This window comes from Mastomys coucha, unplaced genomic scaffold (assembly GCF_008632895.1).
Source record: "Mastomys coucha isolate ucsf_1 unplaced genomic scaffold, UCSF_Mcou_1 pScaffold20, whole genome shotgun sequence".
Taxonomy (NCBI): Eukaryota; Metazoa; Chordata; class Mammalia; order Rodentia; family Muridae; genus Mastomys; species Mastomys coucha.
This window is the reverse complement of record NW_022196903.1, coordinates 28,817,582-28,835,386: the sequence shown is the minus strand read 5'-3', so window position 1 is coordinate 28,835,386 and position 17,805 is coordinate 28,817,582. Positions and strand designations below refer to the sequence as shown.

General features: G+C 39.7%; 1 protein-coding gene across 1 annotated transcript in view; it reads right to left on the bottom strand.

Moving 5' to 3' along the window:
- Window positions 1–17,805, bottom strand: part of Exoc4 (exocyst complex component 4) — a 750,249-nt gene that overhangs the window by 127,796 nt on the left and 604,648 nt on the right. Inside the window, exon 13 of the mRNA XM_031381454.1 lies at window positions 11,604–11,759. Coding sequence (XP_031237314.1) covers window positions 11,604–11,759 — 156 coding nt within the window. The remainder of the gene's footprint in view (window positions 1–11,603; window positions 11,760–17,805) is intronic.

Genomic DNA, 17,805 nt, shown 5'->3' with positions numbered 1-17,805 from the left:
AGAGAGAGAGAGAGAGAGAGTAAATTTGTCAAAACTCATCAAAGTGAACAGTAAGATTAGCTGTATTTCACTGTACATATTTCAGTAAAAACATAAATGAGAAGACAGTCCTGGTAATAATGTAATGAACTGAAAAGAATGCATGTCTACAGTACAGTATGTGTATGAGTGAAAGGACAGGGAAAGATAGGGAAGGGCAGAAGAGAACATGTTCTTCATAGAAGACTCTCAGATGTTTTACACAAAAGTTAATTGATGGCTGTAAAAACTATTGGTGAATGTTTGTTAGGAAAGAGGAAAACCTAGAGTCTTAGGGTCTCATATAATTCATATAATTAATAACCACAGGAAGGAAGAGCATCTTCCAGAAAGATGACCTGCTAGTCATCACCTTAACCAAATTGCTGTCGCACAGCACAGTTGGGCTTTCAGTGTGGTAACACAGTGGGAAGCCTAAATGGTAATCTGAAATTTTCATGTAGGAGACTATTGCAAAGCAACTGTTAGAAAAATAGGCCCTCCGACCTGGATTCTCATCCAAGGAATCCACCGCATGTACACCAGGAGCTGATGAGACTGTGGTAAGTTAATGGAAACTAAATGGTTGATTCTTGACTGGATCATGGATTTAAAATTATAGAGGCAACAGTTTTTGGAGGATGAGTAGGGGAGTATAACTACAGACCAATGGTTCTTAACCTGTGGGCTGTGATCTCTTTGGGGGGGGCGGTTAAATGACACCAATTCGCACAGGTTGTCTAAGAACATCAGAAAACCCAGATATTTACATTATGATTTATAACAGTAGCAAAATTACAATTATAATGTAGCAACAAAAATAATTTTATGGTCATTACTATGAAGAAGGGTATTAAAGGGCCTCTGTATTAGAAAAGTGGAGAACCACTGATGTAGACTATATGTATGAATGAATAATGGCCATTCAAAGATGATCATGTCTTAACTTCAGAGATTATGACTATGTTACTTCCAATGGAAGTTTTTGTAAATGTAACAAAAAAGAGTCATCTGGGAAGAAGGGAAATCCATTGAAATGCCCCTAAGAGACTATAAGTCTGTAGGGGGATTTTCTTGATGAATGATTGCTGTGGGGCCCAGCCCATTGCGGATAGTGTGCTTCTGGGCAGGTGGTCCTGGGAGGTATGAGAAAGCCTGCTGAGCAAGCCTTGCAGATTTCACTTAGTAAGCAGTGTTCATTGGTGGCCTCTGCTTTAGTTCCTGCCTCCAGGTTCCTGTCCTGCTTAAGTTCCTGCCCTGAATTTCCTCAGTGATGGACTTAAAATAGATAAAAATAGACCCTTTCATCCAAATTGGTTTTGGTCATGGTGTTAGTCAACAAACAAACAAACAAACAAACCAACCAACCACAAAAGCAAACTAGGACAGAGAAATGCTCGATTATGAAGGCTGAAAGGGAGGAGGCTATTCTGGATCATGTGATACACCAAGCCTAACTACATGGTCCTCAGAGGAGGAGGACCTTTCCTGGCTGTGCTCTGGGAGACAGATGTGTTTCTGTAAGGGTTTTCCACTGATCTTTGGTTTACTTATCAAAAAGTAACAACAACAACAGCAACAATGACGACGACAAAGCTGAAGATCAAGGGAAAATTTAAGAGGTAAGACACAGAAGGCAATTGCTATGGTTTTTCAAAAGTGTCTCCTCTACCTCACCCCAAAGAGCTCCTGGGTGCAGTAGTCTCATGCTTGCTGGAGGAATCCCTTGCCAGAGATCTACGTTTCTAACTAGAGTGCTGAGCTTCAGGAAATGAAGGTTTTATACTAGGTACAATTTGTATATATGGTGAGAAGTTAATGTCCTAAGTTAAAAATCTCAATATTATTAACATTACCAGAATTCTCATACAGTTTCTACCGTTCTCCTTTTAGAAGAAGAGATAAAACAACCCCCCCCCCCCCCCCCCACATGCTGTCTTGGTAATTGTGGAAAATGCTTTGACAGGTTCAATCCATGATGACACACATGCATATTTTCTTCCCTCAGGTTTTCTTTTTGCCCTTCTACAAGCATGCTAGGATGGTAAATGTGTTGTGTTTTTATTAGCGATGAGCACAGAGAAATTATTGTACACAACTGATATTTTCCAGAGGAAAAAAGGTCTGGGTTACTGAGCTCTGGGGTAAAGGTCCAGATACTACCGTGCTAAGGGCAGCCTTGCCACCGTGTAGGCTCACTATCCAGAGGACACAAAAGCAGCATCTTTTATGGAATGAGTTGTCAGCAAAATACTAAGTTCAAAGAGTTGGCTTCCAATTAGAGGCTGAGATCTTAATCTCAGGTCAAGGTAGGTAACTTTTTGATAAGTTCAAGTGTATTATTATGGGAGATGAATTAGGTTAAAAATCCTTATTCCTATTTGATTCAGCCCTGTAGAATTTCTATGCAAGGAATTTTGTAAAAGTTCTCTGTAATTAGTTTTATTTTAAGCTGCTATTTTCTTCACCAGCAGTGCAACTTTTGTTCTTTGGCCTATATTACTAACAATATATGCAATAAAGAGTTATTTTTATATTTTATGGTTAATTTTCTATTTTATTTTTTGACATAGGGTCTCACTATGTAACCCTGGCTGGCCAGGAATAGACTATGCAGATAATGATGGCCTTAAACCCATGGCAGCCCTCTACATCCAAGTGCTGGGACTACAAAAGTGGGACACCTGGACAAATTTCCCATTGAAAAATGTCAAAGTGCAGTGGAGATGGTTATGTCAGCGGCTCTCTGTACTGCACTGTGGATGATTCCTCTACTCTCTAGAGCAAGCCATGGATGAAGACAGAAATCTGAGCTTTCAATTAACCCTTCCTCTCACAATTGTTGTGTAGCCAGTTTAATGTGTGTCACTCAGCCAACAATGCAAAAGCAATGATCACATGAAGGACTCTGGTCACAAAGGGTTGAATCCTGATTTGATCTCAGAACTGAATGGCTTTGGAATCTACTCTAGGTAGTTTCTTGTTTTTGTAAAGTGAACTGGAGATGTCAATGGAATATAGGAATCATCAAAGAACCAATCATTTTTAAAAATGAGGTAACTTTATAAAGAAGATCCTGTGATGTATACGGTAAAGTGATGAATCTTTATAAAAAAAAGTGCTGTGCATGTAAACACATTGAAGCTAGAGCCCTAAGCAGTACCAAAGAGTAGTAAGCTGTGCTCAAAATTTGACAGAGAGTCACAATACATGAGGTTACTTTCTTCTGTAAGGTGTACTCTATTATAAACTACACATGGAAAACAAACAATACTGAATTAGACCTTCTATGGTTTTTTGTAAAAATTTTTCCAAAAATTTTGTTATATATTTAAGAGATTAAGCACAATTATTATCTCAAAATTGAGAGATAATTAAGAGCTCTATAATCTATGCTTGTAGCAGAAGTTCCCAGCGTAGTAGAGTATTATCAAGTATAGCTCCATACTGCAATCAGCTCCCTTGCTGCCTTCACCTGAGTATCTGATACCTTGCATTTTTAAGTGTGTGCATTTATTTTTTCTTCTTCTAAAATAGAAGTTCATGTGTCTGTTGTTAGCCTCAAACTTACTGTGTACACTGGCCCCTCATCTCACTACTCCCAGCTTCAGTTCTGTGTTCCAGAAAAACTAACATACAATGGTTTAAACATTATTTTTCCAATACTACCAGTGATTATATTTCTTACTAAACATTCTGTTCCAACTGCCCATGGTGTATTGACTCTAGACATAAGAAAAGTTGGCCTGCTTGGGTCCCAGTTACATCTTGTTCCCTTCCTAATGTCTTTGAGTTTTGTTTTTTGTGAGTCTATATCACCGTTCCTTTGACACCACCTCTCACCACACCAGAGAGAATTTGCATACTGGTCACACCAGCATTGCCTGCTCACACCTGTGACACCCTGACTGTCTGCTTATTCCTGGGATGACAAGAGGCCATGCCAAGAAGAAAAACTAGGGATGACCAACAAGGAGGGTGAAAGAATATGGCAGGCTGAGAGCCTAAGGACTAGTAGTGAAAGACAAGTAGAGGTAAGCAGGCTAGCAGTCCTTGATAGCCTGGCAGGGAGCTTCAACATGCAGGCTCGCTGCTCAACCCTTGCCTGGCTCACCTGCTCACCTTCCATTACAGGCATCCTACCCCCAGCCATGACTAAGACAGACTATATCAGAAGGTCAGCTTTTAAAATCTGTTATTAAGACTTCAAATGAGAGAAAGAGAAATAGTGTTAAATTCACACCTAAATGGAAATTATTAAATATTTTCACCTGAAATTAAATAAACATACAATATAAAAAATAGTGCTTTAACAAATGAGATTAATGAGATCATGATTCTCAATAGTTGTGTACAAAAGCTAACAGTTTAGAACCTATATGGGAGATTTTGTTTTATTTTTCAGTTTTTTTGCTAACAGGAGTTTTGATATAAGGACTAAAGCTCTGAATTCATCAAACACTGATGTTTGTAGCTGAGTTTCCAGGTAGTGGCCTGCCACTTTTGTTTAATTTTGAGACTTAAGTCCTTTTCTTATCCCAACTTGTTTGACCGTGTCCCCTGTCTATCCATGACCTTCATCTTGTTTAATTGAGGGATAAAAAAAAAAAATTAGCAGAGCATTTTCTACCCTTGCACTTACTTAATATATTCATGAGTCTGATTCATCTTTCCTTTTCTAATTGCACTTTAAAAGTCATATTAAGCATCTAGAGATAGGGAGATAAGTGTCTGCTTTCTACAGAAGGATTTGTTAGAGCTAGCTGAAGTTTTTCCCCACTGCATCACCGCTCTGCTCCTTCATGTTTATTAGAGGTCTTCCCAGCCTCTGCAGTTCAGGAGACCTTTCAATAGCTCTTGCCTACATTATGTTGGGACCCTTTTAAATTTCAAGTGCAACTTCTCTCGGAAGATTGTTAAGATTCTACCTTATTCCTATTGTTTCTACATATGAATCTATTTTCAGCTTTGCTTCTTTTGTAATTGTCTAGCCTGAGCCTCATGAAAAAAAACTATTAGGGCTAAGAAAGAACTGAAGAAGAACCAAAACAAAAGAGAACAAAGCAGACTAGTTAATGGCAGCCGGGGCTGAGGACCAGAACCCAGGCCTGTGAGATTCCAGAGGGAAGGCACTTTCCCAGTTGGTGGCAGTCCCCAACTTGATACTGTGTACTGCTTATTTGAAGATGAGCTGACTTTGCATTCATTAACAGTTATTAAGGATACACTGTGTGCTTTGAGGATTCCACAGAAGGAAGACAAAAAGTGCCAACCAACTCTGCTTTTGTTCTGTCTCTGTAAATTAAAGTGCAGTATAGACCTCAAACTGAATAAAAACTTAGAAATCATTATAGACAACCACTGAGCACTGAAATAGTATTTTCCTGCTATTTAATCACTGTGCCTCCAAAATTCATAGCACAATTAAAGAGAGAAAGTAGTTGACAGTGAATAAGCCAGTCACCTGATCCTTCAGTAGATGTGTGGAAGGTTAACATCTAGACAACTAAGTCACTAAAGATAAAAAAACCGATGGCTCTCTTTAAGTCTCTCTTTCCTACTCAGAACCACACTATCCTCTAACACCAAGTATAAGCAATTAATTTTATCTTTTTTTTTTTTAATTTTGTCTTCCTTCCCTTCCCAACAATGGCCATTTCCATTCTCTTTGCTTTGAACAGATTATTAAGAGGAAAATATAAGAAACAGTTTTAAAAAATAGTACTGTGTGGGTTAAAATGGGGTCCCACATCCAGCCCAGGCTCTGGCCTCTGGGCAAGATAGGACCTGGGAAATGTGACTGAATACCCCACACCGCTGCTGCGTGGGTGTCAGGCTTTGAGACGCTTTCAGACCCCGTTCCAGGGGTGGGGGAGCGCAGTCTGAGGTCCCCACAGACCTGCCGGAGTTGGTTCAGGGTCCCTGGGCCTGCATGGAGGCCAGGGACACCAGGTTCTAGCTCTTGGACACTGTAGACATTGCTGGATGTTGTGGAGGAGCTGAGAACCGAGTGGGGAACCTCAGGTGGGCCACAGGGAAAGGGCAGGAGGAGGGCTTTGGCTGGCTACCGTTGGTTGCTCTGGAGACTGTGGCTGGAGAGCACAGGGAGGCCTCCTGGCTGGAGATTAGATGCTTGGTTTGTTAGAGGAAGACTTGCTCCACTGCTCCAGCACTGTGGGTCCCAATGAGAAGAGGCACTCCATGGTTTTAATGTGTTTATTGTCATGGTGGGGAAGGAGGGAGCTGAGAGGGTAGGCAGAGAGAAAGGCAGAGAGAAGGAGAGAGTAGAGAAGCAGAGGCTGGCCATGGCCACGTGGAGAGAGGAGAAGAGAATGTGGAGAGAGGGAGAGCAAGGGAGCAAGAGACAAGAGTAAGAGAGTAAGAGCAAGAGAGTAAGAGAGGGAGGAGTGGCCAAGCAGCCCCCTTTATAGTGGGCTGGGCCTACCTGGCTGTTGCCAGGTAACTGTGGGGAGGAGCATACCTGGCTATTGCCAGGCGACTGTGGGGGTGGAGTCCAGACAGAATAGCAGGAGCTTGGGGCATTGCCTATGGGACTGATTGTCACATACCTCTCTGTGTGGGTGGTGGGTGGGAGTTGTTGTGGGAGGCTGTAGCTGCAACAGAATCCAGGGGCCCAAGGGGCGTGGCCAAACACCTGCTGTTCCTTGCAGGTGATAGTCACCTGCCAGGTCTCCAGGACTCAAAGCCTGCACTTGATGGGGACCAGGCTACCTGTGCATAGCTCACTGCCCCACAGTACTGGATTTAATATACCATTCCTTCCAAATAACATCTGGGTACATACTGTTTAAAAACTTACTATTGGAATAAAGAGAACCCACAAAAAAAGACACAATAATAAAAAATAGAGTCAAAATGGCATCATGATACGTCTGTGATATTTGCAAAAAAAAAAAAAGGTCTATCATTGAGATTATGATAATCAATGAAAATGAGAGAGTAAATCAAAAGTCCCAAAATGTACATTCTTGACCCAATTTTAGTCTGGATGACCACAGTGTGGTAGCTCTGGGGGACAGTCTATTTAGGTTTAAAGCCCTGCTCTGTCACTTAATGGCTGTGGTACGAAGAAGGCTTTTTCTCAGTTTCCTCATTTGTTGAGTGGGAATGAAAACACTTAGAGACTCATGATGTTGGCATACACTGCCAGGCACTGACAATCCTTACTGTTTTCATTATATTATTAGTCTAGAGAATGACTGTTTATAATTTATCATCAGTCTGCTATAATTCAAGACTAATCTGTTTGACCTTTATTCCTTGATGACTCAGAACCTGGTCTGCCACACTAAACCTTTCAGAGCTGGCTCTACAGGAATGGCTCTTGTTCTGTAAAATACAAGGGGCATAAAATGAAAAGAGTAGCAGGTCTTTGGGATCTACTTATGATCACTACAGATCTCCCTAACTCCTAGACAGCCCAGCACTGTCTCTTTTACTTCCTTCAACACTCTCCTCCTTCTGTTAATTACACTTACCCCAAAGCAGATTCTTAATCAGTGGATAGATAGCTATCATCTCAAAGCATGTATACAGACACACACACACACCATGACAGGCACAAAGACAATGAGCTTGAGAGCCTGGGGAATAAAAGGGTATTAGCTTTTTCCCCCTCTCTATTAAAGTCCAAGCTTGAAATAGTTTTTTTTTTCTCCTTCTATTCAAAGTTGAACCAGAAAGTAATACATCTTATTTTTTTTCCGTTTAAAAACAAGAAGAGAAAAAGGCCTTATTTAATAATGAAGAGAGCATAGCCTTTACTCAATGCAAAGGACACTGGATTCTATATTCATCTGTTCGCCAAATAGTTTCTGAGCTTTAAAAACTTATAGGAGAGTACCTTTCCAATGGGGTACTCAGTGTGCTGAATCTGGCCTTCTGTCAACTCTGGTTTGCTGGAGTATCAGTGAAGGGTCTCTCTACTACTTACATGGTTTCAACATCTAAACTAGAAAAAGAATGGGACAGGTGAAAAGGAAAGAGCTAGTCATATCTAAGTAAAACACACCTGAAAGGGTTTTCTCTTATAACAGGGTTAATATAATCTGCTTGTCAAACCATGTTCACATGCAAAACCATGGACAAGTCTTTTAGGCATAAATAAAATCCAACAAAACAAAGCTGACACTAATGACCAAATTTAGGAAAAACTAAACTATGATGCAGAATGGGCTCCTTTTGATGGCAGATCTTTGGAGTACACATGAGAATCTGATATTTGATCTAGTTATATGGGCATAATTACATATATATTTCATTGGGACAAAAATGAAAAAAATATTTGTATAATGTTTTTCCTTTGAGTTTAATATGAAGACTAGTCTGATTGAGTGATCAAAACAAGAGTAAAGAAAGGTAGATTTCCTAATTCTAGCTGTTCTAAATCCAAGGTGGTGCCAGAGAGAGAGGGGTGGGGCTCATTTCCTGGCACAGCATTCTCTTTTCTGGAATAGAACAGTTTCCTTTTACACTGAGCTTCAGAAGGTAACTAATCCAGCTGACTAACAATCTTCTTGCAAGCATATATTACAATAAAGTTCTTATGTAAAAATAAGCTGTGAAACAATGAGAAGACACTTGCTCATTTGAAGTAACCTAAAATATTGGTGCAGAAGAAATTATCACCTAGAAATTGCTTGTAATTCAACTACTGAGGCTGATAACACGGTTAACTGATATGCATAATAAGAAGAAATGTGCTTACTCAGATCACTTGAGAATGTGGTGAAATGATGATTTGACAGTAATTCTGTAAAAGAATAGCACCTTGGGGCTTGCTTTCTGTATTAAGGTCAGTTGATTATATCTACTTAAGCTCTAATCAATCCTTCAGTCATTCATTCTCTCTTGTGGTGATATGATGATATTTTGCATTGCTAAAGTCATGAGAACATAATTTCAGTTGAGGAAGGGTTAGGTTATAGGAGAAAAAAATTAAAAATTAAGGTTTTTTTTTTGTTTTAAAGATGTTGAGGAACTACTAAATCAAAGTTTCCAAGGAACATTCCTCTGTATCTTTTGTGTAAGCAAATGTTCTTACACAAAATGCCATACCCATAAAATAAACAATAAACTGCACTTGTAATTATAGACAATTTCTTCAGAGACAGACAGCAATGAATGAGTAAACAGGCAACCTGTCAAGTCGGAGAAGACTGGTTTATCTATGATAAAGGAGTGACAATCTAGTATACTCCTACAAATCACTAGGAAAGCCACCCCTCAACACACACACACACACACACACACACACATACAAACCCACACTAATTAAAATTTAGTAATAGATTTGAAAAAAGCATGAAGACCGATAAATATATTAAAGTACACAAGAAATTGCTCAGTATCATTTGAGAGAAATGCATATTAAGTGCCATCAAATTACCTCAGCACACATACAGGAATAGTTAATTGACAGTTGGAAGATATCCAGCCTTCACGACACACAGGCTAACAGGAACTCTGAGAGAACACTGTGAGGATGGAACTTCTAGGCCGTCTTTCTTTCTTTCTTTCTTTCTTTCTTTCTTTCTTTCTTTCTTTCTTTCTTTCTTTCTTTCTTTCCTCCCTTCTCTTTCTTTCTTTCTTTCTTTCTTTCTCTCTTTCTTTCTTTCTTTCATTTTTTATAAAAGTTTCTTTTTTTTTTTTTAAAGATTCATTTATTTATTTTATTTATATGAGCACACTGTCTGTGTTTTCAGACACACCAGAAGAGGGCATCAGATTCCATTACAGATGGTTGTGAGCCACCATGTGGTTGCTGGGAATTGAACTCAGGACCTCTGGAAGATCAGTCAGTGCTCTTAAACACTGAGCCATCTCTCTAGTCACCCCCCTTTTATTTTTTTAAAAAGGGATTTTAAGTTATGTGTATGTGTGTATTCTGTGTGTGGCTATGTGTGGATGTAGTTGCCTGAAGAGGCCAGAAGATGTCAAATTCTCTGGAATTGGAGTTATAGGCAGTGGGTACTGGGAACAAAACTTTGGTACTCTGCAAGATCAGTTTGTTTTCCTAATGGTTGGGCCATTGTTTATAGTTCCTCAAGAATACTTTAGAAAACTGATAAAGTGAACCATCAAAATTTGCACACATTATCCAGCAATTCACATCCTAATGTATGCCAAATAGAAATGTACACATATCTCACCCAACACTTAGCGTCCTACAACTTTTCAATTATTACTATGTAAGAGCTAAGATAAAGAAAAATTTATCTACTTTCAGAGAAAATAAGTCATGTAGGATGTGGATACAGTTAACTTTATGAACAGTAAATACTTAATATTTGTATGAATTACTTTCTGGGATAAAAAAATTACCATAACCAAAAGCAACACACGGAAGGAACAGTTTGTTTTGGCTATGTTTCTAGAGGGAGAATCCGTAATGGCAGGGAAGAGCAGTAAGAAACCATAAACATGAAGCACAGAGAGTGAACTGAAAGTGGGGCAGGGCTATAAACTCTTAAAGCCTGCTCCCAGGCTGCACCTTCCTTCTAGACCTCCCCAAGCAAGGCTACCAACTGGGGACCACTTATTCACATACCTGAGTACGTGGGCCACATTCTCATTCAAAGCACCACATTATCTAGAGTTTCAGTCTACACTGTTAGAGATGAGCCTATTGTTTGGTCATAAATTGAGAAATCATTTATTCTTATTTTTGGTCTTTCCTTCTTTCTTCCCCTCCTTCTTCCTCCTCTCTCATTTTCCTTTGTGACTCTGGCTCAGATGGTCAGAGGAGCATGGCACTCACTGTGCCCTGAAAGGCGATGAATTCCTGATCTCTTCCTCTATCTCCTGAGTGCTGGTTTTCAGTAATGTTTCACTAACCCAGCTCTTGGTCTTTGCTTTTGAAAAGTCCTTTCATTTTATTGGATTATCTATTTCTTCACTTGCATAAACAAAAGATAGTAAGAATGAACCTAATTCTAGTGTGATAAAATAGATTTTACACTGGTCTATAGTTACACAAGTGAAAGTAGTTTACTGTTGCAAGCCATATGTAAAATAAAAAAGTGCAGCTTCATCAGATTCCATGGCTTAAATAAATATATTGTACAAAGCCAAATGCTGAATGATAAAGTTAAAAGAGAGACCTTACTTCTATTGAAACAAGCAGAAAACAGTGAGAATGATACCGTCTTGTGTGAATGAGCGTGGAAGTTATATCATAGACTGTGCTTGGAGTGCTATGACACAGGCATACTCTGAGCAGTTTATCTTACTATAGGTTTGTCAAGAACAGGGTCAGTAAAGCTTTGCTGAATGAATGAATGAATGAATGAATGAATGAATGAATGATTGTATTATACCTATATAATCTGAGACATCTTAGCCGAACTTGTCAACGCTTCAGATTGGATTCACAAGCCTTTCTCGCTGACTTTTGAGCCCACGGCACACTTGGATGGGAAAGGAGGTGGGCGTGTGTGGTGGACTTTTCAAGTTCAAGGAATTGTCTTTTGATGTTTAGATTCACCATTTCATTTGAGAAAGGCTTTGCTGACTATATGGGGTTTTGTTCCCTCTGTCCAGCACAGATTAGGAAGGAGGCTTACCTTATGAAGTCTTCCTCGTCCTCCCTCTTAGGCCTTAGCTGTTTGGGCTGAGCCATGTTAGTCCAGTTTGGCAGCGATTTCAAGAGTCTGCTGATATCATCATCTTTTGCCCAAGATGCACTGATGACAAGTTTCTCTTCTGACTGGACAATGCCCCTGAAAACAGCCAAAAAGAAATGGACATGTTAACATCATATATAGCAGGTGGTTTCATCTTTTGCCACATAAGAAGATGTTGTGCCCATCTCTGTAACACAGTCCGCTACCTGCGTCATAGCAGCAATGTCCTTTCATAGGTCACATGGCTGAAATGCCACTGCCTGATTTCATTCTCAGTTCCAACTTGTAGGACACATAAGCCGATTAAGTTATCACAATATTATCATTATACCATACGCTTATAATATTGATTGTCCATCTTATAACTGTTAATAGCTTATAGTAAACACAAATGTGTAGGAGTTTGGATTGGGCTTTTCAAGAAATGTTCAAACAGCAAAAAGTAGAACAATACTATTTTTAAAATGCTATTTGAATGTCACAACAGTGGTAGTTGAAAGGTGACATAAGTGTTATGATAGACTGTCCTCTGACTTTTTTAGTTCGTGCTGCCATTAGTTCTATTTGAAGGTAGCTTTTGTATGATGGACACTCCTCTATTCAAAGCTAACCACAATCATAAAGAAAGCCTGTGTCCCAAATGCCAGGCGGGGAAAACCTTTGATTATAGTAAACTCCTCTGGGCTTTGGCTAGTGACCTGGAGTTGACAGGCTTACAGTCCTTTAATAGGGGCCCATGGGTTCACTATTAACGCTGCCCTTACTAGGATGTATCTGAAAAGTCACCTTAAATGTTCAATTTCAACTTAATTAAAAAGCCCATCTTTCTACTCAACATTTCTGCCACCATAGCTGGTTTTAAGGGTCTAAAAATTCTCATCAGCAATACTTCCTGACAGAAGTGACATTTACTTATGGAATGTTAATGAACTGGACCTTCTTCCGATGATGACCAAGTCTCCAGTCTCTGGAGGCTTCTCACATCACAGACAAGGAGATATTCAGGTGCTAAGAATTACATCATACATCTTCAAATAAATACAAATGGTGCCTATAAGAAAAGTGACTTGACTCAACAGAGAGTTCAATATATATAGACAAGAAAAGATGAGGGCTACAAATCTTCATTCACTGTAGCCTGGCCACAGGAACCATGGTTTCCTACTGCAACAATACTGCCCTGGTTCTTTTTGTAAAAAGCTAGAGTAGGGAACCTATGGGTGACCAATAGAATTTTTCTAGTTCGTTCCAGCAAATGTTGTTTGCGATCACCAGTTTTAGTCCAAGGTATAAACTGAGGACAGCCGAGTCTTCTTCCCTGTGCCTCACACGACATTACCAGTGATCCTTATGCTTGCTTCTCCTTGCATTTTCCTACAGTCTGACTTCTATGATTTATAACACTCCATTGCAGGCAAGCCCTCAATATTCTTTGGCAATCTGAAAAGGTGTCTCTGATCAGCTCTGTCTCCCATTTACCTTAGTGGCCATTTAAAACATTTGTCTTGCAGATCCTCATTGCTCACCTCTACATCCTTTCTATCTGACAGAGCACGTAGGGCACATATTACATGCTCACAAAATTATATCTTCAGCAGGTATATCCAAATATATAATATATAATATTTGAATATTATTTAAATTTATCTCCATTTGTTTCTAGTTATCCTTCCATTTAGTCTCCTGAGAATCCTACATTATTCCTGCTTTTTCTTTTTATATTTCACATATTCCTTTCCACAGTACATTTGCCTAGTCTCTGTTAGTTTTCTACATAATGCATAAATGATTTTCTTCCCTGACCTAGAGTTCCTATCTTCCAAAGCTCTACAATCTTCTTTAAAAACATTCCAACAGCCGGGCAATGCTGGCGCACACCTTTAATCCCAATGCTTGGGAGGCAGAGGCAGGCAGATTTCTGAGTTTGAGGCCAGCCTGGTCTACAGAGTGAGTTCCAGGACAGCCAGGGCTACACAGAGAAACCCTGTCTTGAAAAACAAAAACAAAACAAAACAAAACAAAACAAAAAAAATCATTCCAGCAAATGATCGCCCTGAGAGTCCGAGTTTCCTGGTTGCTCTCATGGATGAAACATCCCTTGTATAACTTCTGTACAGAAGAAGCTGCCACTTTTTGTTGTTGTAGATGCTGGGTGTCACCTCTTCCTTTTTGCCTCTCTCTGGGTTCTGACACCTTCCGGTCCCTTATGTGTCAGTCTTTACTTGTTTTTGTGGTTTTAATTGCTTTTTCATTCAGGGAATATGGAGAATTATCTTCTTTTTGAATTTGATTACCAATTAGAAGTACTTTTAAAGCTAAAGAAGACTCTACCATTTTGTATGTGTTAGGAGCAGGAAAACCTATTCAATTTATTTTCGACAGGTAGTTAACATTCCGCCTTAAGCCAACTGAAATAAAGGTCCTCAAACCAGCATTCTAGTGATGTTGATCTGCTCTACATGAATGTCTTAATCTTAAGGCTCTTCCACTGCTCTGAAGCTTGTAATATTTAATTTCCCTTTTCTTTTCTGTATCTGCTCTTTCTTTTTACATCATTTCCTCCTGGTTCTACTCTTGTCACCAGAACCCACTTGGGAACCAAAGTGATGGCTCTACTCTTGTGCCCACACCTTACAAGCTGAGTCCCGCAGGCCTGTACATTTCACACTTGGGTAACCTGGTCTTCTGGCCAGCCTGATGACTCCTCCATTCACATCTCTAGGGAAGCACCAGTTCTAACTCTTGTTCTAATATTTGAAAGGTTAACTAGAGAACTCTTAGTGGACACTTTCACCAGCATTTCAGAGTAGAATGGATCAAAAGGAATTCAATCATTTCCCTTTCTCTCTTTCCCGTTAGGCACCTGGCATCCCTGATTCTAGCCATCCTATAATTCAATCAGGAATATAGTCTTTTTAATCACCAACAGTGACCACATCCTGTCAATTCTGTCTCTTTAAGATCTTCTGAACAGTTATTTCCTTTCCAGATTCACTGCCATTAATTGGCATTTAAGCTAATCATTTCTCATGTGGACTTGGCAGTGACTTGGTACCTGGGCTTCTTGCCTGGAGTTCTGAGACCATCAGTTGTGCTTATAATGCCAGAAAAGTCATCTCTGTAAACTAAGATACAATGAGGAAAGAGTCCTTTCCTCAGAACTCTTTAATGACTTCTGCGTTTACAGAACAGAACCAGACAGCAGTGTGTGAACACTGGTTCAGTAATGGCTCTTTTGTCCCTATCTGATCATGATTTCAGGTCATTCTCCTATGGACGTTAGCTGTATATTTTATCCAGAACAGTTCTAACATTTTAAAGTGGGTATTAGGTTTCAAACTTAATAAGTGGTTGGGGTACACATTTAACACACCCAAGCAGACACTGGTTCCCAGGTTCTCTCTGCATCCATCAGTCCCTGTTTTAGGGTCCTCCTGGCACACCCCACCCCCACCCTAAACTTCTCTAGCCCAGCATCCTGTGCTGTTCTTCCTTATATAATTCCACCCTTTGGGCCTCCTGGCTACTTCACCTGGTTTCCCTGTTCTTCCCTTCTCTCTCTGATCTCTGCCCACATGGCACAGCTCAGTCTGATCATGTCCACTCTGGACTCTCCCAGATGTCCCCTTCTCTGCCTCTGCCTATGCTTTCCCACATATTTATAATAAACTTTCTCCCCCGCTATACCTAGGAGCAGCATGTCCTTTCCTCCCTCTTTGTTTCTTTCTTTCCACTAGGGGAATGTATTGTTTTTCCCCTTTTCTTGCTACCACATCCTCTCTCTGTGTTTCTACTCATCAAAGGCTACTTTAGTTCCTTCCTTTCTATTTATGGCCGTGTGTGTGTGTGTGTGTGTGTGTGTGTGTGTGTGTGTGTGCCCAATTCTCCCTATGTTAGAGGTTTTCAGCCTTTAGTGGACACTAGAATCATTTAGGGGATCTCTTAAACAAAACAAAACAAATAAAAAAAACTGGATGCACAGGCCACACCTAAGACTACACAAATCAGAACCTGAGTCAAGGAGTAGCATGAAGTGTGTAATATGTAAATTTCTCAGGTGGTCTAAACTGTACGCCAGGCAATAAAGATCTCTCCTCACCACTCTTGTTTTGTTCTGTTTTGTTTTACTCTCCCTCCCTCCTCCCCTTCCTTTGTTTCTCCCTCTCTGTGTCTGTCTGTCTCCTTCTTCCCTTCTTTCCTTCTTTCCTTCCTTCCTTCCTTTGTTTCTCCCTCACTCTGTGTCTCTTTCTCTCATTCTCTTTCTTCCCTTCCCTCCCTCCTTTCTTTCTTTCTTTCTTCCCTTCCCTCCCTCCCTCCCTCCCTCCCTTCTTTCTTTCTCTCTCCTTCCTTCCTTCCTTCCTTCCTTTCTTCCTTCCTTCCTTCCTTCCTTTCTTCTTTTAAACAAACTGGATAGGTGCTCTGAGCATAGTAAACTTCTCGTCAGTTTTTGCTCTTAGTACTTCCAGATCCTTGGTGTCTGGAAGGCATGTAGAACTGAACAGGAACTAAAAACAAGCCTTCTCACACTAATCTAGATTACTCGTTAACCTGAGGTCATTTTACTGGGCTCCCTTTCCTTGTACTTAACAACTCAGACCAGTTTGTATTTGGCCAAACCACAGAATTACTCTATGCCTCTTTAAATTCATTACAGATCACAATTCCTGAATAACAAACACTCCTGTTTCCCTCTAAAAACTCAATGAAGGAAAAGTCCTAACAGAGAAAACAAGTGAAGCAAGGAGCAATTGTTGACAAGCCTGGCCCTGTACTCCTCTCCTCCTAGGTGGTCTGTTGTATGGAAATTCTTCTCAAGATCTTGCTTTCCTTGTGAGGAGTTTGTTGACTATGACAGCACACAGTGAAAAGACACAATGCAAAACCTCTGCTTTGATAAGAATTGCCTACCAGGCATTTAGCACTGCATTTTCTACCAGGCAGTTGGCAGAGTATGGCCTGTGGATCCCAACTACTCACCAGTTTGTCTTTTTTTTTTTATTAGATGTTTTCTTTATTTACATGTCATACAATATCTCCTTTCCCAGGTTCCCCTCCCCCCTAAAAAGAAATAAAATAAAATAAAATAAAATAACCAAAAACAAATCCCTGTTCCCTCCCCCTCCCCCTGTTCACTACCCCACCCTCTCCTGCCCTAGCAGGAGAGGCACTGGCATTCCCTTACACTGGGGCATTTTTTGTCTTTTTATGTCCTAGAAGTCATCTAAAGTTAGCTGCTTTTAAATGGCTTCTAAAAAAATTAAAGAATAATATTTTGTAATGTGGGCAAATTATATAAAGTAAATGTCCGGGTCATACCCAGAAAGAACTTTGGCTGAAAAAGTTTAGAGCCCCCTTACAGGTCAATGTGGCTTTGCATAGCTAGAAAGCTCAAGCCAAACTCATTTTTCCACTTCTTAAATCCCGAGGAAAGCTAGCCTGTCCCAGGGTTCCCGAAAGTGATTGAATCTATACCTGTGAGATAGTAGTATACATTTTGGAGGGGTATGACTACAACATTCTATTTTAGTACCTCATGGAACAAAAGAAACATTATCTAAGGTGTTCACTGTGTGAAAGGGACACAGAGTATTTACTTAGGTCCCTTAAAAACACTGCTATGCTTTAAAAGAACATTCAATATTATATTAATACCTGATTTTGTTTTATTAAGAAATAGTATTGGCAATTAATCAAACTGTTAATATACACTTCTCTCAAAGATAGTGTATTAATTTATATTAGAATAAAGATAAAGCCAAAAAGCAATTCTTAATACACTAACCTGAAATACTGACTTCCTGTAGGAAATAATTTTCCTAAAGGAAAATTTTCATTCAAATGGCAAAAAAATGGAAAATTTTCATTCAAATCTCTTTAGTTTTTCATTTTGTAATGAAACAGATCAAGTAGGTTATAAAATTCTAGGACATATCCAAACAGCTTCAAAAAAGGACCCCAGCATCCCCAATAATAATTCTGTAAGAGAATGGGGTTAATCATTCCAGCCAGAAACATAATCTACCAATTAATTCACAGCTTGATGGGCAACAGACAGAGCCATCTGTTTAACTATTTGTACCCTTCCCAGAGGGAAGAAGGAAATAGGCGTGCCTCTTAAAACAGGTGATGGGTTGCCATGAGA